The 26,805-nt window shown below is 55.7% G+C and overlaps 1 protein-coding gene across 17 annotated transcripts in view; it reads left to right on the top strand.

Annotated features, from left to right (window-relative positions):
- EXD3 (exonuclease 3'-5' domain containing 3) overlaps positions 1-26,805 on the top strand; it is a 298,384-nt gene that overhangs the window by 204,572 nt on the left and 67,007 nt on the right. Inside the window, exon 21 of one of the 17 annotated variants that reach the window (XM_071817366.1) lies at positions 13,371-14,089. The exons of the other annotated variants lie outside the window; for them this stretch is intronic. Coding sequence (XP_071673467.1) covers positions 13,371-13,382 — 12 coding nt within the window. The 3' untranslated portion in view covers positions 13,383-14,089. Of the gene's footprint in view, positions 1-13,370; positions 14,090-26,805 lie in introns of those variants that run through there. 17 annotated transcript variants of the gene reach the window in all.

Here is a 26,805-nt window from a genome sequence, read left to right as displayed (position 1 = left end):
TGACCTGTCACCCCTCAAACACAATGGGACGCCGGGAGCAGGGCCAGCCTGGCAGAGCAGGGGGGTCACATCCCTGGGCTTCACCAGATGCTGCACTTGAAAACCTTCCCTGGTTTGCAGCCAAGTTCGGCATCTCAGCCTGGCATCATTTTTCAAGGACGTTCAGCGGGGAGAGAAGAAATGTTGTATTGCAAGATAGTGGCAGACGCTCTGGGGCTGCAGTAATGGTGCTTCTGGTGTCCAGAGCCTCGCCGCAGCCGTCTCACACATAATCGTCTTGTAAAGCTGATGTCGAGCTCCTGACAGGCTCCTAATCCGTCCTGACATGCACACAGATGCTCAACTGAGTGTCATTTCCTGCTCGGAGGAGCCCAGATTGCTCCTGACTGGCCCTTGGGTTTGAGCAATCGGTTTAATTTTTCTCTCTCTTTTATTTTCTTTGCCTGAGGGAACTGTGCTTCAGCCCCCTTCTGTAAATCTCCTTATCGTGTGACATACGGAATATGCACAGCAGGGGCAAGGGCCTTATTTATGAAGGGAGCTGCAGCTGGGTCCAGCGGTGCTGCGGTGCGGGGGGTTCGCTCAGCCTGCGTTGCTGCTCCCAGCTCTGGTTGGATGCACGCAGCTCCTGCGGGCGCTCGGCGCGGTGCCGGTGGCAGCGCAGGGACAGGGAGGGATAGAGGGCTCCAGCCCATCAGTGTTGAGCCCAAACAAGGCTTAGGCTGAGCAAAGAGCAAGGTGCAGCTCCTTTTTGGGTTGCTTGCTCCTGCTTTCACGCCCAGGACAGCTCAGGGCTTGCCGAGAGAAGAACTGCAGCGTGTCCGCGGCTGCAGCACGGGCAGGCACAGCGGGGCCGCGGCAGCAGATGTTTTGGGACTGCTCTGCCTGCTCGCGTTTCAGAAGGGAACACACCACTTGGAGTCCTTTCCAAAGCAATTTGAGGTTAATTAGCAACTGCTGGCTTCACTATCTAGCTGGTCTGTTTATCTTTTGTCTGAGCAAGTTCTCTTCTCTTCCTGTTGTTGTTCCTTCTGCTGGAGCAAAGGGGGGCCCTGCAGACACCCGGCCTGGCCGCGCTCGGGGACATGCTGGCCTGGGCAGGCTCTGGCTGCCACCTCCTCCGTGCTCCCAGATGTGCAGACTGGTCCTTGCCTTCTGAAATGTCTCTCCTTCCCCATCTGACCCTTAGTTTTGCTTCTGCCTCAAGGAGGCCCATTGCAGTGCGAGATGATGGAGGCTGAAGCACGGTACTGAGAGCTCAGGAGGCCACAGCCAACTGTGCCGGCTCAGAGGTTTTACCTCCCACGAGCTGCCACGAAGCACAGACACAGCAACCGTCCTGGTCTGGACCAGCCCTTCGTGCTCCCAGGTCCTGGGCTGCCTGGGGCCCGCGGGGCATTGCTGCAGCCCGTGGGTGGGTGCTGGGGCGGAGAGACGACATCTGAGCCGGCCTTGGCCGCTGCTGGGAGCCCAGCTGTTAATGCCGATGGACACGATCCAAATACCAGCACATGGGCTCCCGCTAAGCCTTGGGGTCACCCTCGCTTTGCAGCAGGCATGCACCAGCCATAAATATAGGCCACTGTGTTACTAGTGCACCCACCGTAAATGTTTTATGTAACCTCATAAACTTCGAGTAGCTGTAATCTCATAAAGCCTCTGGCCTTTTCTGGACAGGCATTTTAGGCAAGAGGCCTGGAAGAGCGGGGCCATCTGTGGTGGTAATGAGTTTCTCATCCTTTCAGAAAGAGAATAGTCCCTCGGTGGCCTTCCCCGTGAGGTCTCATGTGCTGAAGGCTGGATGAGATTTTCCTAACTCGCATGTCAGCGAGGATCTAGTGGTGTGGCAGGGAGAGCCCGGAGTGAAACTACTGAATATGACCCTTAAATTCATCCGTCAAACCGCTGCCATGGTAGGACAGGTGAAACAACAGATACTGAGCAAGGAAAGATCATGTGTATGCAGAGCAGTTATGTAGTGTATAAACGAACCTCAGATCCAGGCAAACCCAGAGGTGCTTCTGGACACAGATGTTTGTTTTAGGCTGAATTAAGCTTTTCCCTCCTCCCTGTGGGCTGGGTGGCAGAAGGTGCCACCAAAGACTTGCCAGGGACTGTTTCTGCAGTGACTGTTTCTTATCTCTTAACACCTCCATTTCTCTGTCTTGATCTTTTCTGAACTCTCTTCACAGAGGACTGGACCTCTGTTCCTACCTTCCCATTCTCCACCACAGGGTAACCCAAGCCCTGCAGCGATGGTTATTGCAGCAAGACCTCCACCAGACTCAGCTCCCTCCATCTCGTGGGAGACCCTGCCTCCCTCTCGACCCTCTCATCCTGGAAATCCTTCCTGCTCTCCTCCCACTTGTCCAGCCCGGCGCGGGCAGATGGTTTCTGTTCCAGCTGTCAGACCACAGCTGCATCGCTGAGCCTTGAGATGGCTGCACGGTAGCTCTGCGCATCCCCCCACTCATCCCATGCCCGGCCTGGCTCTACTCCTGCTCCTGCCCCTGCTCCTACCTCTGCCCTTGCTCCTGCTCCTGCTCCTGCTCCTGCTCCTGCCCCTGCCCTTGCTCCTGCCCCTGCCACTGCCCCTGCTCCTGCCCCTGCCACTGCCCCTGCTCCTGCCCCTGCCACTGCCCCTGCTCCTGCCCCTGCCCCTGCTCCTGCCCCTGCCACTGCTCCTGCCCCTGCTCCTGCTCCTGTTCTTTCTCCTTCTCCTGCCCCTGGTCTTGCTCCTTCTCCTGCCCCTGCCCCTGTCCCTGCCCCTGCTCCTGCCCCTGCCTCTGCCCCTGCTCCTGCCACTGCCCCTGCTCCTGCCCCTGTCCCTGCCCCTGCTCCTGCCCCTGCCTCTGCCCCTGCTCCTGCCCCTGCTCCTGCTCCTTCTCCTTCTCCTGCCCCTGCTCCTGCCCCTGCCCCTGCTCCTGCCCCTGCCACTGCTCCTGCCCCTGCTCCTGTTCTTTCTCCTTCTCCTGCCTCTGCTCTTGCTCCTTCTCCTGCCCCTGCTCCTTCTCCTGCCCCTGCTCCTTCTCCTGCCCCTGCTCCTTCTCCTGCCCCTGCCCCTGCTCCTGCTCCTGCCCCATCGTGGGGTGATGCGCTATGGGTAACACGGCTGTCAGCACTGACTGGGGTGGTCTGACTCTCCTCTCCTTCACACCAGCTCTGCCTGCACAAGCAAGTTGGGCGGCTCAAGCAACAGGCATGGTGCAAAACATTCCCTTTTTTTTCAGTGGGTGAAGTCTTCACCCCCAGCCTTCAAGTTTAAGGTTTGAGTGATTCTGCTGGGTGTTTCAGGCCTCTTGCTTTTGTGCCCCTCAGTAGTGACCACAGCAACACGGGACCATGGCCCCTGTTGGAAAACTTGCCGTTCCTCCTGGCTCTCGGAGCACGGCCCCAGGGATTGCCTTCCTGAGGGCCTAAAATGTACTTGGGGTGATAACACCCCGACAGGAAGATAACAAGGGAAGGGCAGTGCCAACTGAACAGACCCTCCCTTCTTTCGGGGACTGGGCAGAAAGCAATTTTCGAAGTACCCGATGGGAGATGTGCGTGGTCGTGCATCTCCCAATATCAGATGCTTTGTTCCTGTAGCCAGTCATCTGGTCACACAGAAGAGAAGGCGTCTGTCTGGAAATCTCATTTTCACACTCCCACTGTCTGGGTTTTCAATTCAAATACTGCCCCAAACATGCATCTGCTTTCCCTTCCATTTTTTGGCTGTTACTTCTTGCTTCCTCCCCGACCTTTGAAGATATTTTTCTGGACTAAGGTATTCAGCCAGGAATAGTGGGGGTTCTTGGTTCCTGAAGCCCTTGCCTGGCCCTGGGCAGCCACCAATTCTGCACCCACGGTCCTGCCAGCTGGCCCAGCCTGGGCCACTTGCTGCTGGTTTGGAGCCCAAATCGTACAGATCCCTCTGCCAGGATGAACCCAGGCCTGTTGGTCCTTACCAAACCACTTTTCTTGGAAATCCAAGTAATGAGAAATATGTGCAGATGCTTTCCAGCCTCCTACTTTTCCCCGTTACCCTCAGGCTTTGAGCAACAGGCAGTGCCCATCTCTGCCCGTGCGGGGCTCCCCCGAGGGCTGGACGCTGTCCTTACACGAAGAGCCACCGAGCAGTGATTGCTATGTGTTTGCTGAGCAGGTGAGAGACACCAGTGCTTGTTCCCCCCGCTGCCAGCTTGGCTCGGGGACGGCTGTGCTCTGAACACTGTGTCGAATGTGCTCCAATTTCAATGGGATTTCATTTCCACTCGTAGCAGTTCACATGGTGCAGCTCAGCTTCTGGGCTCGGCCCCGCGCAGCTCGGTGCCAGAGAGTTTGTGTCCTGCAGGGATGAGCCAACTCCAAACAGTACGTGGGTCTGATATCATTGCAACCGATCTTGGCCCCGTGCATGGGAGAAACGAGTCTTGGCAGAGAACTGTCCTTCGCTCCTCTGTTTTCCTCCCCTCTGCCGATTCTCTCCCGGATTGCTGCGCCAGGGACCGGCTCCCTGTGCCGGGTGGCCTCTGCGGCTGATGGAGACCTCTCCCTCCATGAGACAAGTCCTGAACCCCCTGAGAAACCCTCCGGTCACCACTAGGGTGGTTTGCTATGTGCAGGGCTCCTCAATCCCCCAGACCCATCCATCCTCTCTAAACACCAGAGCCTGCGCATGAGCCAGGGTAGCAGCTTGAGCTCGTTTTGGGGAAGGGGCTGGAGGTGCATGGGGCAGGGTGGCACCTCTTGAGGCCCCACCACGCGTGACCGGCTTCCCGCAGAGCATCTCCTGTGCCCGGCTGTGCTGACCTCCTGCCCACAGCCGGGAGGGAAGGGTGGAGGTGACCGAGGAAGGCTCATCCCAGCCGGGAGGTGGGAGCTTCCTTCCTCTTCCTCTCCTTGGGAGCGGGAGGTTTGCACCGTGAGCTTTCAGAGCAGTTCTGGAGCTGTCGGTCTCCTCCACCCCACGGTGTTTTGGCTCTGGGGAGGCACTGGGTGGATGGCAAGGTGAGACCGAGCCCTTCAAGGAGGTTTTCTTTGCTGGAGCCTCCCCAGGCAAAGGGATTGGAGTCCCTCAGGCCATCAGTATGTGGCAAGGGGAGCTGTGCCAGGGGCGTGGAGCTGGCCCTGACCCAGCAGGGGGTGGAAATCGAGACCCACGATGGAGCTGATGGAGCCGGGTCAGGGGAAGGGCTCCAGCCCACCTCCTCTGACCAGTGCCTCTCAGAGCAGCGATCAAGTTACCGAGAGGAAAACTGGAGAGGAGTCGGTGTGGTCTCTCGAGGACTGAGCCCACGTTAACCCTTAGAGGTGACTGAATGAGGTCTGCGGCTCCTTGCTGCAGGTCATGGGCTGATTGAGCTGTTTCTCCTTTCTCCCACCCCTCTTCCAGGTCATTAGTGGGAGAGACTGTGAGCCTTGCCATAGCCCCAGCCCGTCTGCCAGGTGTGGAAACTCCTGTAGTGCTCTCTCAGCTGCACCCATAAACTGTTAACAGAAATACAAGAGCTGGTAGGAGACCAGATTTGAGAAGTCCTGGGTCTGCAGGCAGGTGGGAATGTCCTCTGGAGACAGCCCAGGTGCCAGCGCGGGGTCAGGATCTGCCTTTGGAGGTGACACATTTGCAGCTGTTCCTGATCGCAATGCTGTAACTCACGGCTGGGAAAATCCCCGTTAATTGGTGGAAATTTGGATCAAGTGGGCTGAGAATGGGAATGCTAGCGTGCCAAGATCAGCCATTCTGTTCCTGAGTGTTCAAGTATGCACTGGGCAGAGTAGGAAAAGCAGTTTACAGGTGGAGATGTGAACATCTTACAGTCCTTCTGTGCAGGACAGGGTTCACAGCCCGCTGTGCCTTGCCTGCCATGCCCGCCACATGCCCGCTCCGCGCAGGATGGGCCCCGGGATGCTGCTCTGGACACCAACTGCGGGCAAACCCCCAGCTTGTGAGCATCGCTTCTCCTCTGCAATAGCTGTGGGAGCTCCTGCACGTGTGAGCTGCTCCCCACAAGCTCTGCCTACGTGGTACTGCCTCTGACCACAGATTACGAGTATTTAACCAGTCAAATGCGTTTCCGTTCCCATGCTGCTGTTGTCGTTGTCTTGGGGCAGGTCAAAAGGCACGATGCCGTGATTTGCAAAAAGCCCAATGACTTGACATGTCGTTCTCGGCGGGAGGGCAGATGCCCCGTGCAGAGGTGTGGGGAAAATAAACAGAGCAAAGCTGAGAGGAGCAAATGCCGGCGGGGACGTGAGACACCCAACCCTGCCCTGGGCCTTCACCCAACAACTGTCACCTATGATTGAGAGTCCGTATCAATCTCGATGTCATGAAAGTCACCCAGACCGTGAAATCCCCATGTTCGGTGTGGAAATACAGCATTTGATGCATTTTTGTTTGAAATGCGTTAAATCTGCATTAGAGGGGCCACAGGGAGCGTTTGGGCCTCGCTGGCCGGGAGGAACCGCGCCGTCTCGCTCCCTCGCGGGGGCAGGACGCGCGGACCCCGCGGTTCCCAGCGGCTCCTCCATGACAAACGGCAGAAATCGCCGAGATGTTTGCCACGGTCGGCCTGTGAAATCAGCCTCCTCTCGAGGAATGAGAAGCCTCCATAGCTGCGATCCAGGGCTGCCCTGGCCTGTGGCTGCCCTGCCAGGGAGCAGCTCCCGGCAGCGGCCAGGGGGACGCGCAGGGGACAGGCAGGGGACAGGCAGGGCAGCACAGCAGCCAACATGCAAGAGGAATGGGAAAGCAGAGTGAAAACAAGATGCTACAGTAGTTTGGCACCCTACTCGACTAACCTGGCGCTTGGTTACGTGGTGGGCAGGGGATTTCAGCACCCCTGGCCTTTCATTCATGAGCTTTGTGCAGTGCGGGCTGCAAAGCCACTCTTTGGGTGAGACTCTCCGCTGGCAAGCTCGCCGTGTTTTAGCAGCCAGATGGCCCTGGGGATGTCCCCGGCCGTTCCGGCCGTCCCGCGGGATCCCCGCTCGCACCTGCAGCCGGAGGGAAGCGGTGCAGCCTGCGCCGCTCGCTGCTGCGCGGGGCCCGGGGCTGCCCCGGGTTTCCTACCGCTCTGCTGCTGGAGGCCACGATTTCACAAACGTGCTGATTGATAACTCTCCGGAGTGCATTTTCCCTTCCTTTCCACATAATGTCCCAAACTCAGCTCTCTCTTTGACAGTTCCCACTTGTGCAGCAAAGATGGGGGGGTTTGTCCAGAAAAGGGGCATGTCAGAGAGGCCAGAAGCAGATCCCTCGCTGAGCACGGGGGCCTGGCAGCGTTTGTTTGTGCGAGGTAGAGTTCTCACGCTCTAAATATACAATCTGTGATAAGGGAAGGGAAAAAGCCCAGCATGGAAATATTCCTTCTGTAAGAGAAATAATTTGCTGCTGCTAAAAATATGTATTCGTATTATTCCTGCCTTGGTCTCTGGCTTGATGGGAGAGAGTGCACGCAGGCTGCCCTCAGGGGACTCAGCTCCGTGCAGGGACCCCAGGCGCTTGGGAAGGCCGGGTGTCCGCTGGGGCTGCAGGGATCGCAGGGGGAGGGAAGGGGCTCCTCGTCTTCGCAATGGTTTGTCGTCCCCATCTCTTTCTCAGGGCAGTAAAACCGTGATACGGGGTTACCCCGAAGGTCGTAGGAAGTAACCTCTAAGCAGGTGCTGACAGTGGGAAAGGAAAGTGATCTGCGGCGTTCCCAGAGCAGCTGGGAGCCCGTTCCCAGCCCGGCTGCACAGAGAGGCAGGAACAGCTTTGTTCAAGGGGGACGCGTGTTCGGATCGGTGGGATATGTGTAATCCCTTCCTGTCTCATCTGCAAGCGTCCCGGGCCTGGTGCTTCCTTCCCTTATCGCTGCTCCCGGGTCCCTGGGTCCCCATTCACATCTGTGCCCGCGGGCAAGGGGAGCCCAGCCAGGGCGAGCAGAGTCACCCCGTGGGGCAGCACCGGATTTCTCAGGGAGAGCCACGGGCTGGGAGCCCTGCCAGCCCTAGAGCCCTGCCTGCCCCATAGCCCTGCCTGCCCTAGAGCCCTGCCTGCCCTGGAGCCCTGCCTGCCCTGCCAGCCCCAGAGCCCTGCCTGCCCCAGAGCCCTGCCTGCCCCGGAGCCCTGCCTGCCCTGCCAGCCCCAGAGCCCTGCCTGCCCCAGAGCCCTGCCTGCCCCGGAGCCCTGCCTGCCCTAGAGCCCTGCCTGCCCCGGAGCCCTGCCTGCCCTAGAGCCCTGCCTGCCCCGGAGCCCTGCCTGCCCTAGAGCCCTGCCTGCACCGGAGCCCTGCCTGCCCTGGAGCCCTGCCTGCCCCGGAGCCCTGCCTGCCCCAGAGCCCTGCCTGCACCGGAGCCCTGCCTGCCCCAGAACCCTGCCTGCCCTGCCTGCCCCAGAGCCCTGCCTGCCCTGCCTGCCCTGCCTGCCCTGTCTGCTGTGCCTGCCTTCCATCCACTCAGCTGTGCTGAGAACCGAATGGCATCTGTGCTGCCACAGCCTCGTCTGGTAGAGCCTGGCACAACTGTCTCGAAGCCACTCAGGAACATCTCTGTGTAGCCATTCCTGTAAGAAACAGGTGAAATGTTCGGCATTTCCTTGCGGCTGTGTCTCCAGGGTTTGCAGATGGATGCAGTGGCTGCTCGGGAGCAGGTGGTACCGCTGTTGAGAATACAGCCGAGGAGCTGAGCTGGCAGAAGGCAGCCTGCTGCTGCGGAGCTCTCAGTACGGACAGACCTTGAACCCTGGCAGACCTGGCTGCAGATTTTGTAAATCATATAGTGCCTTGGCATTGCTTTGTTGATGCTTAGAGAACTTGCCCCATTTGGGGCCTAATATCTCTCCCCAGAGCATCCCATGACTGTTATTTGTGAAGTTGCATTAATTTCCAGGTAGGTGATTGTGATAGGAGATGGTAACAGCATAGTTTCAGTCCAGGATCCAGCAGCTGAAGCACTTGGCAGGGAAAGCATCACCATGAATACTGAAAGATGCCTCTTTTTAGTACATTGTCATTCAGACACCCTTTTGAAACTCAAACGTACCCTTAAGGATCCAGCACGTTCATGGGAAAGATCGTAACCAAGGCTGTTTCAAGCTGGTAATGAAACAAATCTTTGCTGCTCAAATGTGCTCCAGAAAGCCCTTTGCAAGCTCTGTGCTGATCTCTGGATGCTGTTGGGAAGCATTGCTTGCTGTACCAGGTGAGCTGAGGAGGGGCAGCACCCACGACTCGTGCTGCTTGGGGGTGACAAACCCTGACTGGCTGGGGTGACAAACCTTACCCAGTCTGCTCCTCTGGCCCAGAGGGGTTAGGCTGGCTCTTACAAAGCCCGGAGGAGAGCTTAAAGGGTTTATCCTCTGGATTTGCTTAACGTAAATGTGACATTGATGGAAGTGCCAGCTGAGAGCCCGAGGTACAGGAGGCCACATTTGGTGGTGCAGAGCGTGTTGCACCCTGGTACGTTCCCCTTGTCCCCCGCGGTCACCCAGTTGTGAGGGTGGTGGGGAGGCAGAGCCGTTGTGCGTGGGCACGGCGGGGCAGCGAGGAGGCTTTGCCAGGAGTTTGTAGAGGAAACGTGTGTGTGTGTGAGGGTGGAGTGGATGCTCTGATCCTTACAGTTGGAACTACAGAACAGCACAGCACGTTTGAGCTCAGGTTAAGGACTGGGAGAAATGCAAAACATCAACCCCAAAGCAGACCTGGTGTTGAGCTGCTCCCAGCGCATCTCTGTATGGACTTTGGGGGATGTTTTGTGAGGCAGGGCCGGGCTGGGTGAGTCTGATCCTGGTCTCGGCGCTGGCCGGGAGCTGCGGGTTTGCTCCAGGCGGAGCCCCCAGGACGTGCCCGTGCCCCAGTGCAGCGTTGGCTCAACGCGGTGTCCGCCCCGCGCCGGGAGCGCCTGTGTGTGCCAGGCAGGGCGGGGGCACCGCCACCCAGAGAAAGGGAAAAGCTGCCTCCTTGTTTTTCCTGCTTCAGCCCCTCTCCCGTTCCCGGGCTGGGAAGGGCAGGGCTCGCCCGGCTCAAGGTTACGTCCTTCTGCGGCCTGGCCCCGGGCCAGCGGGCGTGAGAGCGAGCGAGACACAATAACGGGTCTGTCAGACACGGGATCGCTTCCCTGCAGGCCCAGGCGAGTGTGCGAGCAGCGCTGGGAAGGGCTTAGCAGGACAGGGCTAGCGGCAAGGCTGAAGCATGGCAAAGCTATCAAATAGGTTTTGTTTTGCCAGGTATTCTTCCAAAAAATTGAACCTCCTACCTCTGCACAACCGGGTTTTGGTGTGCAAAAGTTCTCTCCCGTTGGTAATTCTGCTGCTTGCTGCGATGCAGTGAAGCCCGGGGTTTTTGCAGAGCCTGGCGCAGGCTGCTTTAAGCCGAGGAGGCGAAAGGAGTGGCTGGGGCTTCTGCCCAGCCTTTGATACAGGCGGCCAAACGCTGGCAAAGGCCTGTTGTCCTGCCCAGGCAGGATTGGTCTTTTGGATGCTTTGGCTTAATGTAGAGGTTGGTCTTAGGTAATAGATAAGAGCAAAATTGGATCAGCTGCTGCCCCAGCCCGTCAGTGTAGCTATAGCAGCATGTTATTGAAGGTCGGTTTAAAATAACCTTTATCTTGCTTCAAACACAGGGAAGCTCTTAATGTGTGCAGATGTGGCCAGAATGATTTATTGGTGGCTGCTCGTCACTCATTGCTCAGGCTGCTGCTGCACTGCCCGGGAAAATGGCTTTGCTGGGGGTTTGGATATTTGTAGATTTTCTTTTCCTTTCTCAGGAATTTTCTGAGATTTTCTTTTCAGAGTTTCTCAGTACACATGGAGTTTGGTTTGGGAATGGGGCCGAGGAAGAGCGGGGGTCCTGTCCCCTCCCTCTGCTCGCCGACCGCCACCCGGACCAGCAGCACGTTGGTGGGTGCTCAGACCCACGCTCACCGAGAAGAGGGAAAGGAGACGGGACTGTTGGGGCTTAAGGAAGGCTGCTCACCCGAGTATTTGGGATAATTAAGGAAAGTCGATGGGTTAAGCAGTGAGAAGGGGTTGCTCAGAGATTTCCTTCCAAGCTCTTGGACGGTCACTGTGGTGCTGACCTCGCTCGAGCTGTGGGTTTTCTCTCACCTGGCTCCGGCAGCAGCTGCTGTCTCAGCCGAGCAGGGCGGTGAGAGCTGTGCCCTGTCCTCCTCTTGCCAAAGGAGAAGTGTTGAGATGCTGGCCGCAGCCATGGCATCGTGGCAGTGACTCTGCGCGGTGGGACTGGCCCCAGCAGCCCCAGTGAGCCCTGCTGGCCCGACCCGCTGCATCCACACTGTGAGCTTTGCTTTGTGCAAATGTGCAAAAAGGTGGAGGCGAAGAAAGTGGTGGGTGCTCAGATAGCCCAGTCCCATGCGCAGCTGGCAGGTGGCTGGCAGGGCCAGGAGCCTGCAAACGTGTGGAAAATACAAACATCTTCTGCAGAGAGGTGCAGGAGCAGCTGCTTTTCTGACAGTTCGATGCATTTTTGTCTTTAAGTGCTGCTTTCATTCCTGCCTGACCTCCCCTGCCAAGTGGAGATGGGGAGCCCGTGTTGTTGGACTCAGCAGATGACAGGGACGCACCTTATGACAGTGCGGGGAGAGCGGTGGCTTTGCAGTTGGAAAGTGGGGGACATGATGCATCCAGGTTGACAGGAGAAGCTATGCCAGAGCCAGGCCTGGTCTTCTGGGCCCTGCTTTAGTGTCTGAGCCTCCCAATGGTGCTGAGGGTTATGTCTTTTGGGGGAGGTCCTGGCAGATCTCGAGTGGGCACCCCCTGCGCCACCATGGTGGACAAGAGCAAGTGGTAGGATGAGAGGAAATGGCTTCAAGTTGAACCAGGAGAGATTGGATTAGATTGGATATTAGGAAAAAATTCTTCCCAGAAAGGGCTGTGGGGCATTGGAACAGGCTGCCCAGGGCAGTGCTGGAGTCACCATCCCTGGAGGGGCTTAAGAGGCATTTGGATGAGGTTCTCAGGGACATGGTTTAGCGCTGGAGTTAGGTTAGGTTATGGTTGGACTAGATGATCCTGAGAGTGTCTTCCATCCAAAACGATTCTATATAGTCCATGGCCAGTCCCATCTCGTGTGCTCCTCAAAAGCATTTTCAGACCTGTGGGTCAGTCCAGGGGCCCGGTGCAGTCAGTCCGGCTGCCCCACAGGATCCGCGGGCACAGTCCAGCTCACGCCTCTCCCACCGTCACGGCTGTGCAGGAGCAGCTCCTGCTGGTGCATGGGGTTTGGACCTGGAGCTGCAGCCGCCTGTGCTTGGCACGTCCATCCTCTGCGGGCAGCTCGGTGCCACTCGGACGTGATTCACCGTCACCTTGCGGAGCAGCCCCGGGTGTGACAACTGGCACTCCAGCAGCAGAAACCTGGCGATGCGTGGGGCTGGCTCGCCTGCCGGTCACCCTGGCCTGCGGGCATCTTGCTGAGACCCAGGCAGAGCAGGGTTAATGCCAGCAAAGTGCCCCTGTGCAATGGCCTTTTTATCTGATGCGATCCAGCGCGTTTCCTGGTGGAGAGGTTTGCGTCCGGTTGTTCAGGCTGCTTGGCAGCGGCGCAGAGAGGAAGGCTGGAAGTAAACACAGCCGCTCTTGGATCGGTAGCTGGGAAAGTCAGTGACAAGCTGCATGGGATTGCCGTCTCCAGAACCTCCTTGTTTCCTTGCCTCGCAGACAAACGGCTTCCTGCCAGGGACAGCACACACAGCGCGGCACCGCGGCTGCCAGCCCTGCCCACGGCAGCAGCTCTGCCACTCGGGGGGATTTCCAGCATCTTGCACTGATCAAGGACTTTGAGGGGTTTGTGTTCACGGCTCCACAGGAGCTCACAGAAAATCCTGGGCTGTATTAAAGTATTGATCTGTGTTGGATCAAGAGTATTGATCTGCCCTGCAGCAGCAACAGCCACTTCCATGGTGCCAGGGACAGGGAGATCTGCTGCATGGAGCGCCTGTGACCGAGTCCGTGCTTAGGTTCAGGCTGTTTCACCTTGGGTGCACGCATGCTCCCAGTCGGGGGACGACTGGGGGATTTTGGCTGCTGAAGACCTAATTTCTAAGCTTTCACCTTTCTCCTTTGACCCGGATACTGGTTTGAGCACATCCTGAGATTTCCTAGAATGAACAAAAAAAAAGCGTCTCTGGATCGCAGCCTCTCGGGGGTTGGGTAGGAAGGCGTCATCATTTGGAAGAGGCTGCCCGGGGCACTGGTGGAGTCACTGGCACTGGAGGGGCTTAAAACGCGTTTAGACGAGGTTCTTAGGGACGTGGTTTGGTGCCAGAGTTGGGTTATGTTTGGACTTGATGATCCTGAGGGATCTTCCAATGGGAATGATTCTATGATTCTATGATTTTGAGCAACTCAGAACTGAGTCGCTAAAGAGGACTTGTCTCTCCCACAGCTAACGAGGTGATGACAACAAGACCCAGTCCCAAGAGTGTGACTGGAACAGCTGCAGCTGAGCTGTGTTTGGAGGGTCTGAGTTTGGTTTGGAGAGGTGACGGTGCCATCACGCTACTGGGGACTCACTGGTGCTCACCTCACCCCTTCAAGCTTTTCTTCTTTCCTAATGCCCAATGAGAAGCTGTGCTTTTCATGGCTGCTCCTTGGATTTGGGTGAATGTAAATGTACAAACTCCAAGGTTGACAGGAGATCCAAGATTTTCTTCCAGATACCGGGACAGCTACAGAAATGCCCAACATAGAGTAGGGAACAGGGGGTTGCTTGAGTCCACTCTGAGTATGTCTGCCAGGAGGGGTTCCCAAATAATGAGACCATTCACCTGTTTCTGCTGTTCTTTATCTTGTACACTGAAAAAAACAAAAGGGAAAGAAAAGAATAAAGATAGAAGGTTTGAGGATGTTCTTAACATCTCTGTCTCAGGTGATGTATCTTGATTTGACTGCAGAAAGAAATAATCCATCACAAGGAGCTGAGGCTTGGGGTCTGCACATTGCAGAGAAGGGAAGCAGCCACCCAGGCTAATGCAACAGAAATAGCCTTAGTTTCTCATGGAGGCGTGGAATAAAAAGGAGCCTGTTTCCTCAGCCTGAGCTTCCCACTTCAAGGTCAATAATCACAAACTGCACCAGACTGGAGGGTACTGGGATCCCAGTCACAGCATTTCCCGTGTCACAGGCTTGTTCTGAAGCCTCTCTGTAGCTGTGAATGGAAATCGATAATGACTTCACTCGTTTGCAATGTGGTCGCTGCCGGCCATGCGAACGGAGCCTTTATCCTGCGGTGAGGTCCCCTGCAATTCCCACTGGGGCCTCATTTCAGTTTCATGTCTTGGTGCAGAAGGGCACTTGGCTGATTCCGTGTTCCCACTGTCTCAGCTCCATGAATTGTCCTGGATCTTCCCTGGAAGGAGAGTCTGACCAGCCGCTTTCCCCTCTCTTACATGCCATTTCTGCTTCAGCCAACTGCTGGACTTGTGAGCAACCAGTCCACGTTTTTGTGGGAACATGCCGGCAGCTGAAGGTTGTGCTCACCTGAGCTATTGCAGGGCACCGCAGGTCCCACGGGCCATCCTGATGGGCACCGACACCAGCCATTGGGGTCACGCAGACACTGGCACTTGAGGCATCAAGACTGAAAGTCCATGTCCCACACAGGTGATACACTGGCTACTGAGCTGAGCACTCTCAGTCATCACCAAAAGAAGGGATGGGCTCATTTTTGCTGTCCTGCAGAAGTCCAGCAAGGCCACGTCAAGCTGAGCTCTTTGCTCACCCCCATGGGTTGTAAGATCTGGGCTTTGCTGGTGGTGTTTGCAGCATCCCCAGGAAGGGGGTGGATTCCTCATCACATGAACTTTTTGAGCCAAGATCAGATGTGCCTTGCTCCTGGTACCTCTTGCGCTGTTCTGATCTGTGCCGAGCAGGATCCCTTCAGCTTGTTATTGATGCCCAGTTCTTCGGTCATGCTGAGTGGGGTCCAAGAAGCCTTTGCTCAAACACACAAACTGAGAGCTTTCTGGCCTTAAATATCAAGACTTCTATGTTTATTTAGAAAGAGCGAAAGGCTCTGCTTCCCCAGCAGATCCACAGCACTGTGTTACCGAGAGTTTCTCTTTGGTTTAGCATGATGGCAGGATTGTTTGGAGGAACCATTCTGACCGCAGACGTGTCCATGTGTCTCCCAGGTGAGAGGCAGCTGCAGGGCGCCGGAGCTGAAGGAGCAGCATCTCTTTCAGACTGAAATGACGTGTTCAGCATCCTTGTGTTTCAGAGGACAATTCAGGTCTTTCCCTGTGTTTCTGCCCCTGTTTGGATGTTGGGGATTACAGCCGTACCCTCTGCTTTCCCAGCAGCTGTCCCAAACCCAACCCCAAGCCTGTCTCTGGCTTCCCACCACTCCCACTGCTTCCTCCGGGGCCCATGTGGTCCCATCCCAGTGGATGTTCACAGGAGATCTTGCCAGGCTCATGCATCAAAATAAAATATTTGGAGACTTAGGTTTTCCATGAGCGTGTTCCCCGACTGTTCACAGGAGGAGCCGAGTCCCCGTGCCAAACAGCCTCCTCCTCACTGTGACACACACACGCTTGCCATCGGGTCTGCGTGTCCTCCGGCCAGCGCGGCTCCGCACCGCGCGCTGCCGACGGGGCACCCGGAGCCAGCGGTGCGAGAGTGCACGTCTGCATCTCTGGGTGAAGGGGGGAGGTTGTGCTTCCTCGGATGAGAAAACGAGTGTCAAAGCCTCTTTCAGCCCATGCGCCTGGGTTCCTGCCTTGCTGTGGGTTCCTGTCTCTGCACATCAGGGCTGGAATAGCCTCTTGGCTGGAAAATAGTTCTTGTCATGACAGTGAAGAGAACTGGAAAGCCTCTACCGGCAGTGCCAGGGGAACCTGTGGCACTTAAAGCCTCTTTCACTCCTTTCCCATGGCTGATGGACACCGGGGCTGGGGAGGCCCAGGACAACCCAGCTGTGGACTGGCAGCATTAGCCAGCGCCGCAGTGTCCCCGTCGCCTGTTCTGCCCAGTGTTTGCAACAGGGACTGAACTTTCCTTCGAACCGAGTGCTGTGCACCAGCCTGGTCTGTGCTAACCCCTGGTGTGGCTCAGCACCAGCCTTTGGCAGCTCTCAAACTGCGTTCTTGCTACTGGTTAATGAGCTCTCTCCATGCTCTTGAAAGGGAACCAGTTTCCTATGGTCAAGTAGAGTTAGGGAAACGAGGCACAGGGAGGAGAAGTGGTGTCTCTGTGCCCTGTCAGGTGCCAGGGTACTGTATGTGTCTCTTGGCTGCCCTTAGCTGTTAGACCCAAGTTGTTTAATCAGTGTTTGACCTTTACTTTGAATAAACATCACCGTGACTATAGTATGTCATCAGGCTCTGGTTATGCCCTGAACTTGTGTCTGAGTTCTCCTGAGGAATCTGAATCTGTTTCTTTACCCAGCATGGACGTAGCCCAAAGACCCTGGGACTTTGTGAATGGAGGAATTTCTGTGCCTACGAGGTCAACCCATGAAGCCAAACCAGGAGGGAATGTCAGTAGGGAGGCCCCTCCATGCAAACACCTCAGGTCCTTCCTCTGCTTTAGGGGTTTTGCTTGAGTTTCTCCATCCAAGAGCCCTTCCTGGGAGCCCTCGGCATCTTGCAGGGGAGGAGGGTGTTGCTCTGGCTCTGGGTCCCATGCAGCATGGAGGATGCATGGCCACCCGCATCCTGCTGCTGTTCAACTCTTCTGCTACTGGGTGCAGAGAAGTTCTGCGTTAACTTTACTCTGTTTGCAAGCGCAAGATCTGGGAAGTGTTTGGGGCTTTTTCCTCCAATTGAAGTAGTGAAGAGAGATGTATGGAGAGGAAAGGATCTCCCCCGCACACACACAGGGGCGAGGGCAGGCAGCCATTAAATGTGGCTGTTAAATTATCTCACTGGAGAACATCCCTGCGATGCAGCTCGCCTGCTGCAGGATCGCAGCTGCAGCACAGCTGTGCAGAGCAGCCCTGCTGCAGAGACTGGACACTGGACTCGTGGGTCTGGATGAGCCCTTCCAGCCCGTTCCTGCCAATCCCCGTGATGGCTCCAAGGAACCGCAGACACGGCAGGTTGCTGTTGCACAGCAAGAGGTCGGTGTGAGGCTGAGGGGGACTCAACAAGGCAGTTGTCCACCTGAGGGCTGGCGGGAGCCACCGTGGCGCTGAGCACACCACGGATTGAACAGGAGATGGTCAGAGTGGTCTTTCTTCGTGTTACAAGGGACATGTGCCCTCTGATGGGGACAGGTCTTTAAGAAGTGACATCCTTCCAGCACTGCACCTCACTGCCCTGCTCACACCGCAGCCGGGGTTTGGAAACCCTCCCACAGCCCGACAGCCCCTTTCCTCGGCTGCTGTCGTTCCCAAAGAGCCACCTCTCACTGAGGTGTCCCCGTCCTGCCGTGAGCAGAGGCTGTTGTGTGGAGGGTGGGGTGGAGAACCAGCTTTGTGGCTTCACTGGCTTTGTAAACAGAAGGAAGCAGGAGAGACTCGAAATCTCTGATTATCTTCCAAGGGGACTCCCATCCCCTCCAAGGCATGTCTCAACTTCCCAGCCAATGCTGGAGCCATTCCAAGAGCTGCAATGTTGCTCGTCCTCTTTGGAAGCACTTTCCTTGCTCCTCTCCGGTAAAAAACCTTCTCGGGTAGCGAAGCCCTGAGCCTGGGTGCAGAAAAGCCTGAGGCCAGAGCGCGAGCGACTGACAGGCTCAGTGGAGAGCTGTTCAGGAAAGCTGCTCCGAGGAGTGACTTAATAACGCAGAGCTCAGGTTTGCAGTGCTGCTCCTGGGGGCTTTGCTCTCTGCTGGGGAACCGCGGGGATCCGCGAGCGGGTGCGTGGGCAGGACCCTCTGGCAGTGCTGCGGCTGCACGACGAGCGTTTGTCGGTGACCGGGGCACTCTTCCTCCAGCAAGACGTGCTGGGGCAGAGCTATTTCCCAGGGCGAGTTCCTGGGGTTTCCCTCCTCCCACCTACCTCTTTCCTCCAATTTTGTGGATATTTGTGGGCTTGCACTGTGCCGTGTGGCTCAGCAGAGCCTCAGCCTGCTTTGGAGAATGGCTGAAAGGAAAGATCTAAAAATAATACTGATCTGATTCCAAGTGTTGATCCCGGCCCCTTGAGCTGCACTGGACGTGAGCACCTGCCCCAGCCGCTCCTCTGGCAGCCGGGTCCAGGCTCTGCACCGCGCCGGTCCAGAGGGACGGAGGCCTTGGTCCGACGGGCATCGTTGTTCCCGCTGGCAGCACATCTGCCCCCCCGCCGGGCCCCAGGTGCGATCAACCTCTCCTGCGAAGGCTCCTGCTCCCCGGCCCAGCACAAGCAGGATGGTCGGTGGCCTCGCAGCCAGGAAGGCCCTGAGTCACCGCGGCTCCCTGCCACTGCCAGCGAGCCCTGCCCGCCCCAGGGCGCTGAGCACAGCTCTCGAGGGTCTGCAGGACACGGGGCGGTGGGGGAGGAAGGGATGCTGCTGGGGGGCCAGGGAGCCTGCAGGCAACAAAGACCAGTACCAAAAAGCAAATCTTTGCCGTTTTGTAAAGCAAGCAAGCCTGAAAGTAAGGCAGAATCCAACCTTGATGAGGTTATTAAAGGAAATAGCAAAAGATGGGTTGCACAACTCTTGGAAATTGTCCAGCCATATAAATGAAAGGGGAAGCAGGAAAGAAGAAGTGGGGCTGCTATGTGCTGAGGATGGGACAGAGACAAAAGATGATCTACATATAATCCTGAAAGAAACGAAATGACAGCTTGTGCCTGGGTGTTTGGTAGTGATGGGGATGCTGGCCAAGGGGCAGAGGCAGGATGAGGGTCTATGGGGGTGGGAAATGCCACGGCAGCGGTCAAGGATCTTTGAGCATGTGAGCAGGTAGGACAGCTCACTTCTCCTCCGGAAAGGAGAAGGAGCTGGCACAAAGCTGACGTGGCGGAAGAAGGGTTTTTAATAAATCTGTCAAACCACAGGGGCTGGATAGTTTGTCTAGATAACAGCAAATAGAGGTCTATTTATCGGGCAGGGAGAACGTGTTCTTGGCACACAGGAGTCCCTTAGTCTGAATCTATTAGCATGCAAAGCTTTAGAATAAACATTAAAATAGAGAATAATTAAGAACATGGAAAATGGATGAGATACAGATTTTCTGAAAGTAAATGGTGCTGGAGTAGATAAAAAACGTGATATTCTTAACAAAGCAGGCATGACATAGCTAAGTTGTCTGGTCTTCAGTAAAGCGGAAATACTAAATCAATTGGGACACGTAGGCGCTGGGCTGCGAGAACTGTGCTAGGTGGGTTTCTCCAAAGTTGGCCTTGGAGATGATGTTGTTTCATATTTTTAATGGCCTTGGCACAAAACATAGAAATTGCTAATGAAATTGGGTAATTACTCGTAATTGAGAATCATCATCAGAACAAAGGAGTTGGGGGAAATTACGCACAAAGAGCTGGATGCCCTTCAGGACTGGAAAACAAGGAATGGGGAGAAATGACAGAGTCGAGGGGTCGTGCGCGGAGGGCTGGCAGTTTGGGTTTCTGCTCCAGTGGGGAGCAGACCCTCCCCTGGAGCCACCAAACACAGACAACGTGACGGGCGCACGAGTCAGCCCCAGGGCACGGGAAAAGGGCAGAGGAAAGGTGGGGAAGACGTGCTCCTGCGTGATGCCTGGTTGGACTTGGAGCCGGTCGCGGTACGATGTTGTAGAAACCAAAGATGTGGTGCACAAGTCCCGCTTTTGCTTGTGGGATGTGGTGACGGGACCGTCTGCATCCCCCAATGTTCTGAGCATGTTGGTTCTTGAAAGCTGGGGAGGATTCACTGTTGTGTGCCCTGCTCTCCCGTCCGTCTCACAGCGTTTTGCAGGATGACCTGACTAACCGTACCGCATCGCTGCAGCCCAAAGGGAAAGGTCCCACTGCACCCACCTCTCTGCTGAGCTCCGGTGGTTGCTGAGGCTCCTCTGGCCAACCAGGAAGCCCATTCAGGACACTGCAATAGCAGAAAATGAACCAGGCCAGAAAAAGGAGGGGGTATTTCCATGTTTGCAAGCTGAGTGGCCCCCGTGTGATCTGACGTTGTGCCAGGAGCAGCCCGAGGGTGTGTGCAGCACCGAGAAGGGGCTCAGGGGAGAGGGCTCCAGAGCTGTGCCCCCGGGGAGCTTTGCAGCTGCCACACCGTGAAATGTACCCTGAACATCAGTGCCCAGGAGTGTCCAGGGTGGGTTCCTGGGCTGCAAGAGGCTTTGCTCTGACTTCACCCTGCTTGGGTAACTCTGTGTGATGAGTGTCCAGTTCTGATCCACAACGGGTGAAGTCAGATGGGTTCTGCAGGCAGGCAGGTCAGGGAATTGAAGATGCTGTCGTACAAGAGGAGACCCACCGGAGCCTGGCGTGCTGGGCTGAGCAGAGGGGCTGTCCCTGCTCCGAGGGGTGACGGGACGCGGGACGTGGAGCTGGGACACAGCAGCGCGTGGGAATGAAGGTGCAGAGTGCCATGAGTGAGGCCAGGCTGGAAATGAGAAGGAAGCTCCAAATCCTCCCAAAAGCAGATTTCCACACCTTCTCCAGTATAAGCAAACTGCAGTTGGGTTCCTGTAGGGGCTGGAGGACACGGCAGTGCAGCAGCACAGCAAGTCCCTTCCCATCCCGTGTTCAGGACTCCTGGTGCTTGTGACACCTGGAATATTGTGTCCAGTTGTGGCCCCTCAGCTCCAGAAGGACAGGGAACTGCTGGAGAGAGTCCAGCGCAGCCACCAAGATGCTGAAGGGAGTGGAGCATCTCCCGTGTGAGGAAAGGCTGAGGGAGCTGGGGCTCTGGAGCTGCAGAAGAGGAGACTGAGGGGGGACTCATTCCTGGGGATCAATATGGAAAGGGGGAGTGTCAGGAGGATGGAGCCAGGTTCTTCTTGGTGACAACCAGTGATAGGACAAGGGGCAGTGGGTGCAAACTGGAACACAGGAAGTTCCACTGAAATTTGAGAAGAAACTTCTTCCTGGTGAGGGTGTCAGAGCCTGGCCCAGGCTGCCCAGGGGGTTGTGGAGTCTCCTTCTCTGCAGACATTCAAACCCACCTGGACACCTTCCTGTGGAACCTCAGCTGGGTGTTCCTGCTCCATGGGGGGATTGCACTGGATGAGCTTTCCAGGCCCCTTCCAACCCCTCACATTCTGGGATTCTGTGATTCTGTGGTCTCCCGTAAGCATGGTCTGCCTGTGTGGGAGACACATTTGCTGGTTTGCTTTTGCCTTTACCCATTAACGAAGGGCCACATGCTCTGCCCCTGTGGTGGGTCCTTGCTTGTGCTCCTTATGTGCATGTGAGTACTGGCGTTTTGTTGCCTGTGTCCTGCTGTACAATTACATCTCCTAGCTGCGCTGCACTGCAGATCGTGAGCCTTAAAACAATCCCTCCTGGCTCTTATTTCCGCAGTTCGCCAGATCTGTTTGCGCCGTTGCCATTTGTGTCGCTTGCTTCTTGCACCGTTTGCCAGAGTCCCTACCAGATCTTGACACTGACAGAAAAAAACTGACAATTTGAGCATGTCTTTCTTTTTTCTAATAATCCCATGATACGGTATTTTGTGTTGCAACACAAAGGATCACCTGAGGCGGTAGAATGGTGAGAAAATAAGCTTATTAAAATGTTCGAGCTTACTTAACTCTCCGACAACATCAGAGGATAACTAGTAAGTTTTTAGCCAAGTCTGTGAGTCATCTTGTCCTGTACAATTGTCACAGCTTGGCTCATCTGTTCAGTGTAATTGCTGGGGGAGAACCACGGTGCTCGGAACAGCAAAGGACGCACAATCGGGTTCTTGGTCAGCGTTAGCAAGTCACGGAAACCTAGTACCTAAAGTTAAATAAAACCTAAACACTTTGAACAGCTGAGATGGGAACGCATCAGGAAACAAAACTGATGATTCTTATGTCTATGTGAATCTTTAAAAAAAATGGTATTATCATTTTATGCAAATCAAGGGAGCTATTAGTGCTGTTTGGATCATCTCCTATCTCAGGTACTGGCATAAAGCCTCCAGCCTTCCCTTGTAAAGCACTGGGAAAGTGGCCCATTCATTGCCAGCCACTGTCAAGTGTTTTTTCAGTCTGCTCCTGATTAAGCAGTGTGGTATCAAGGGGGTAATTGCCGCTTGGAATTGATCCCAGGAGAAAATCATTCAGTTCTTTCTTATCAGGTCCTTTCTCGTAGGGCGAGATACCCGCAAGACTTATCTCCCTCTTCAGCGCAGGCCTCTAATTACTATTTAAACAGCTCATTAGAAAAACCTTCATTAACGTTTAATAGTTGAAGCTGGAAATAACGGCAGGCGAGTGCTGCGGGAAGCGCTGCCCTCCCACGCACAGGCTGGACACCCCCCTCCGCAGAGCTGCCCACGGCCGCGCGGCACACACCGGACCCATACGGCACACACCGAACCTGTATGGCACACACTGGACCCATACGGCACACACCGGACCCATACGGCACACACCGAACCTGTATGGCACACACTGGACCCATACGTCACACACCGAACCTGTATGGCACACACCAGACCCATATGGCACGCACCGAAACCGTATGGCACACACCGGAGCCGTATGGCACACACCAAACATGTATGACACACACCAGACCCGTATGGCACACTGAACCTGTACGGCACACACTGAACCCACACCGAACCCACACGGCACACACTGAACCCATACGGCACACACAGAACCCATACGGCACACACGGAACCCATATGGCACACAGTGAACCCAGATGGCACACACTGAACCCGTATGGCACACACCGAACCCGTATGGCACACACCGAACCTGTACGGCACACAGCGAACCTGTACGGCACACAGCAAACCCGTATGGCACACAGCGAACCCGTATGGCACACAGCGAACCCGTATGGCACACACCAAACCCGTACGACACACGCCAAACCCGTACGGCACACACCGAACCCGTACGGCACACACCGAACCCGTACAGCACACACTGAACCCATATGGCACACAACAAACCCATACAGCACACACCGAACCCATATGGCACACACCAAACCCATACAGCACACACCAAACCTGTATGGCACACACCAAACCCATACAGCACACACCAAACCTGTACGGCACACACCAAACCTGTATGGCACACCCCAAACCCATACAGCACACACCAAACCTGTATGGCACACCCCAAACCCATACAGCACACACCAAACCTGTATGGCACACACCAAACCCATACAGCACACACCAAACCCCCACGGCACACACCGAACCCCCACGGCACACACTGAACCCATACAGCACACACCGATCCCGCACGGCACACACCGAACCACTCGCCACCCGTCCTGCTGCCAGCCGCCCGCTCCGGCTGCACCGTCGCGCCAGCCCTGCCGTATCCTCCCGGGCGCGGAGCCCCACGCTCAGCCCGTTTCCACGCCCGGAGCTGCGTTTCAACAGCTGGGAGGCATTGCAAAGTTCTGGTTACAGCCCAGAGAGAACGAGCGGCCACGGCAATCCCATTTTAAAGCAAAAAATGATTTTTAAAGAATTACATCCCTGGGAAATGTTTTTGTATGAATTTATTTGCTGGTGAAGTGCTCATGAGTGAGGACTTGAAGCGTTCTCTGTGTCTGCGGAGCGCGGTCAGCACTGGCGCAGATTTCCCCCCTCAATGTGCTGCAGGCCTGGCCAGGCCGGGTCTTATTTCTCTGGTTGTAAAACACGCTGGGGAAGGAGCGGACACGCAGGCTCTGTACTTCCTCGTGTCCTGGCTCCCTGACAGTTTCAGCCCCAGAGGAGTCACTTTTTGGCATTCATCTTTCACTGGGTTTTTCAGCAGGAAAACCGCAAACGTTTAATAAAAAATCATGGCAAAAAGCATGCCAGGCGGCGCCCGGCGAAGTGTGCGTGTGTGCCCCTTGGGCTGGCGTGCGTGCTTTGCAGAAGTGGGCCCTGTAAATATTTTCTTGACATTTAGGAAGTTCAGAGAAGTGTTCGTTATTTCCCTGCCAGCTTGACAACAACATGAAGAGGGGAGATGCGCGTGGCCCCTGGCAGTGCCGCCGGCCGCTCCGCTCGGCAAAGCGCTGCCGGGGGGTTCGTGGAGGGCTTTGAGCTGGTTTGATTGAGGAGAGCAAGAAGCTGCAGCTGATGTGGGGTTGGGATTCTCCTCATTTCACAGAATCCCAGAATGTCAGGGATTGGAAGGGACCTGGAAAGCTCATCCAGTGCAATCCCCCATGGAGCAGGAACACCCAGCTGAGGTTCCACAGGAAGGTGTCCAGGCGGGTTTGAATGTCTGCAGAGAAGGAGACTCCACAACCTCCCTGGGCAGCCTGGGCCAGGCTCTGACACCCTCACCAGGAAGAAGTTCCTTCTCATATTTCAGTGGAACCTCCTGTGTTCCAGTTTGCACCCATTGCCCCTTGTCCTATCACTGGTTGTCACCAAGAAGAACCTGGCTCCATCCTCCTGACACTGCCCCTTTCCATATTGATCCCCAGGAATGAGTCACCCCTCAGTCTCCTCTTCTCCAGCTCCAGAGCCCCAGCTCCCTCAGCCTTTCCTCACACGGGAGATGCTCCACTCCCTTCAGCATCTTGGTGGCTGTGCTGGACTCTCTGCAGCAGTTCCCTGTCCTTCTGGAACTGAGGGGCCCAGAACTTCTGTTATAGCAATTCAGGGTGACGTGATAAGGTGTTCATCCCCTGTCTTGGCTGTGGAGCTGCTCAGAGAGCTGCAGGTGTCTTGCCCTGGGGAGAAAGTGTGGCTCAGGGGATGCTTTTGGGCACAGCTGGCTGGGCTGACCTCCAGTCAGGCATCTCCAAGTGGAAAACCCGTGTCCTACCTGGGGCTGGAGTCAAAGCCAAAGCAGAGCCAAGAGTGTTGGCAGCTATGGGCACCATGAGCTTTACGAGCTCCTGAGTCCCTTTGTTCCTCTCTGCACTCAGCAAGAGACTTGTTTTTGCTTCCACTTCACGAATCTTGTGGAGTTACTGGAAACGCTGAGATACAGAACTCTTGCAGACATGGCGGTGTGACTGCTGACCTCCTGTCACTTCAGCACCCGGGGACGTGCAGTCCGCAGCCGGGTCGGTGCGCAGGGCCTGCGGAGATGGCGGGGTTGGTGGTTCCAGAAGCAGCCACATGCACAGAGGAACCTGCAGCCATCCCGAAAGCCTGGTTTGGGGAGGGCGGGATGGTTCCTGTGGGGCCAGCGTGGTACTGTCACAGCACGCGTTGGCAGCTGTGAAGAGGTGCAGGATTTGCAGGGGTATGTCTGCTGGTGTCTGCAGTGCTCCAAGTGCCACCGTCGTGGAACCACCTTGCTGCGGAGTGGAGGGAAGGTCGGGACAGCTCTGTAAGGGCTGGTTTAAATGCTGTTATCAGCTTGGTGAGGAGTTTACATGTTCAGCGGTCTCTGGTCCAGCTTAAATTGAGTGATTCTGCGCTGGGGGTCCTTTGAGGCTGTGAGTGAAAAACTGACTGTGACCTGACAGTGACATGTTATCACTTCTCTTGCTTCTCAGAAGGCTCATTTGGGAGCCCTTCTGTCTCTGGTTTGGACACACACGTCCCGGCTCGTCGTTCGCTCCCGTTTCTGTTGCAAAGCTGCCCAGTTCTCGGCAGCCACACGGTGCGAGGCTGGTGATGCTCAGGTTTAATGAGCTCCAAGCTCGTTAAGTGCCAGCTGTGTGGTGTCTCCCTTCCTGCGGTCACACGTGTAACATGGTGTAGACAAGTCTTCTGCATCTCTCAGGTCCGTCTGTTTTACAGACCAGCAAGTGTATTAATGCTGGAAACTCCTGTGGGGCTGGCAGTTTTGTTACACTCTCAATTCCCTGTATTTTGATTCTCAATGTTTTATGTCTATTTTAGCCAGAAGAGTGGCCTATGGTGGAGCTGCTGGGCTGATGGAGAGGGGTCCTCCCCATCCCAGTGGGTTGTAAAGCATCAAATCCAGACATCTGTGAGCTTTTTGCCCTTCCCCATTTCTGGCCACTGGTTTTTCATACTCATTCCTTGCAGTTTATTTTCTCTCTCAGTCTTTGTTTCAGTGCCTCATAAACAGACTCAGGCATCACCTTTACTGTGGGTTTCTGTATTTGACCGGCAGGTTTGGTATCTGAGTAGGTCGATAGCCATGATGTTGCGCTAGATATGTATTGAACAGAGAAGGAGGCAGGTGCAGAAGCTAAAAATGACATCAAATAATTCATGAATTAAATGAAGAGCCTCTGTTTCATGAAGACCCAGCGCCGGAGCAATTCCTCCTGCCACAGCACAGGGAGGAGGAGAATCCTGGTGGCCATGGGGCAGTGGGAACGTGGCTGTTTGTGGGCTGTGCGACCAAATCGCTGAGTGCGACTGCTCCGAACTGCCCAGCGGTGTGAGCTGCTGGGGCTCCTGCTGGGAGAGACGAGTGGGAAAACACCCCACGCGTGACACGTGCCCGCCTGAACAGTTTCTGAGGGAAGGACCTTCCATCCCGCACCCGACCCTGGGAGCGGAGCTGCTCAGGTGAGCGCCCGGAGCCTTTCGGGAGGAGACGGGAAAGGGGAGAAACAGGTAACTGAGGCTTCCCAAAACTGCTTGAGCTGCAGGGGAACTGGAAATCACCTCTGGTGTTTTCAAAGGCCCACGCTAGACAGCCAGTGTGATTAAACCTCTGTCAGCTGAGAGGGATGAATTCACCAGGCTGCAGGAAAAAACAGCCAAGGTTTTAATAAGGTGCTGCTCTCTCTGGATTTTAATGGGCCCTCATCTGCCTAAGTGGGCATTTTTACATACTAGTTGTTTTTCTGACATGTAAACACCAACATTTTCCACCTCTTCCTAAGGCAGTTGGT

This window comes from Patagioenas fasciata, chromosome 20 (assembly GCF_037038585.1).
Source record: "Patagioenas fasciata isolate bPatFas1 chromosome 20, bPatFas1.hap1, whole genome shotgun sequence".
Classification (NCBI taxonomy): domain Eukaryota; kingdom Metazoa; phylum Chordata; class Aves; order Columbiformes; family Columbidae; genus Patagioenas; species Patagioenas fasciata.
The sequence above is the reverse complement of the archived record's forward strand: the minus strand, read 5'-3'. Positions and strand labels throughout refer to the sequence as shown.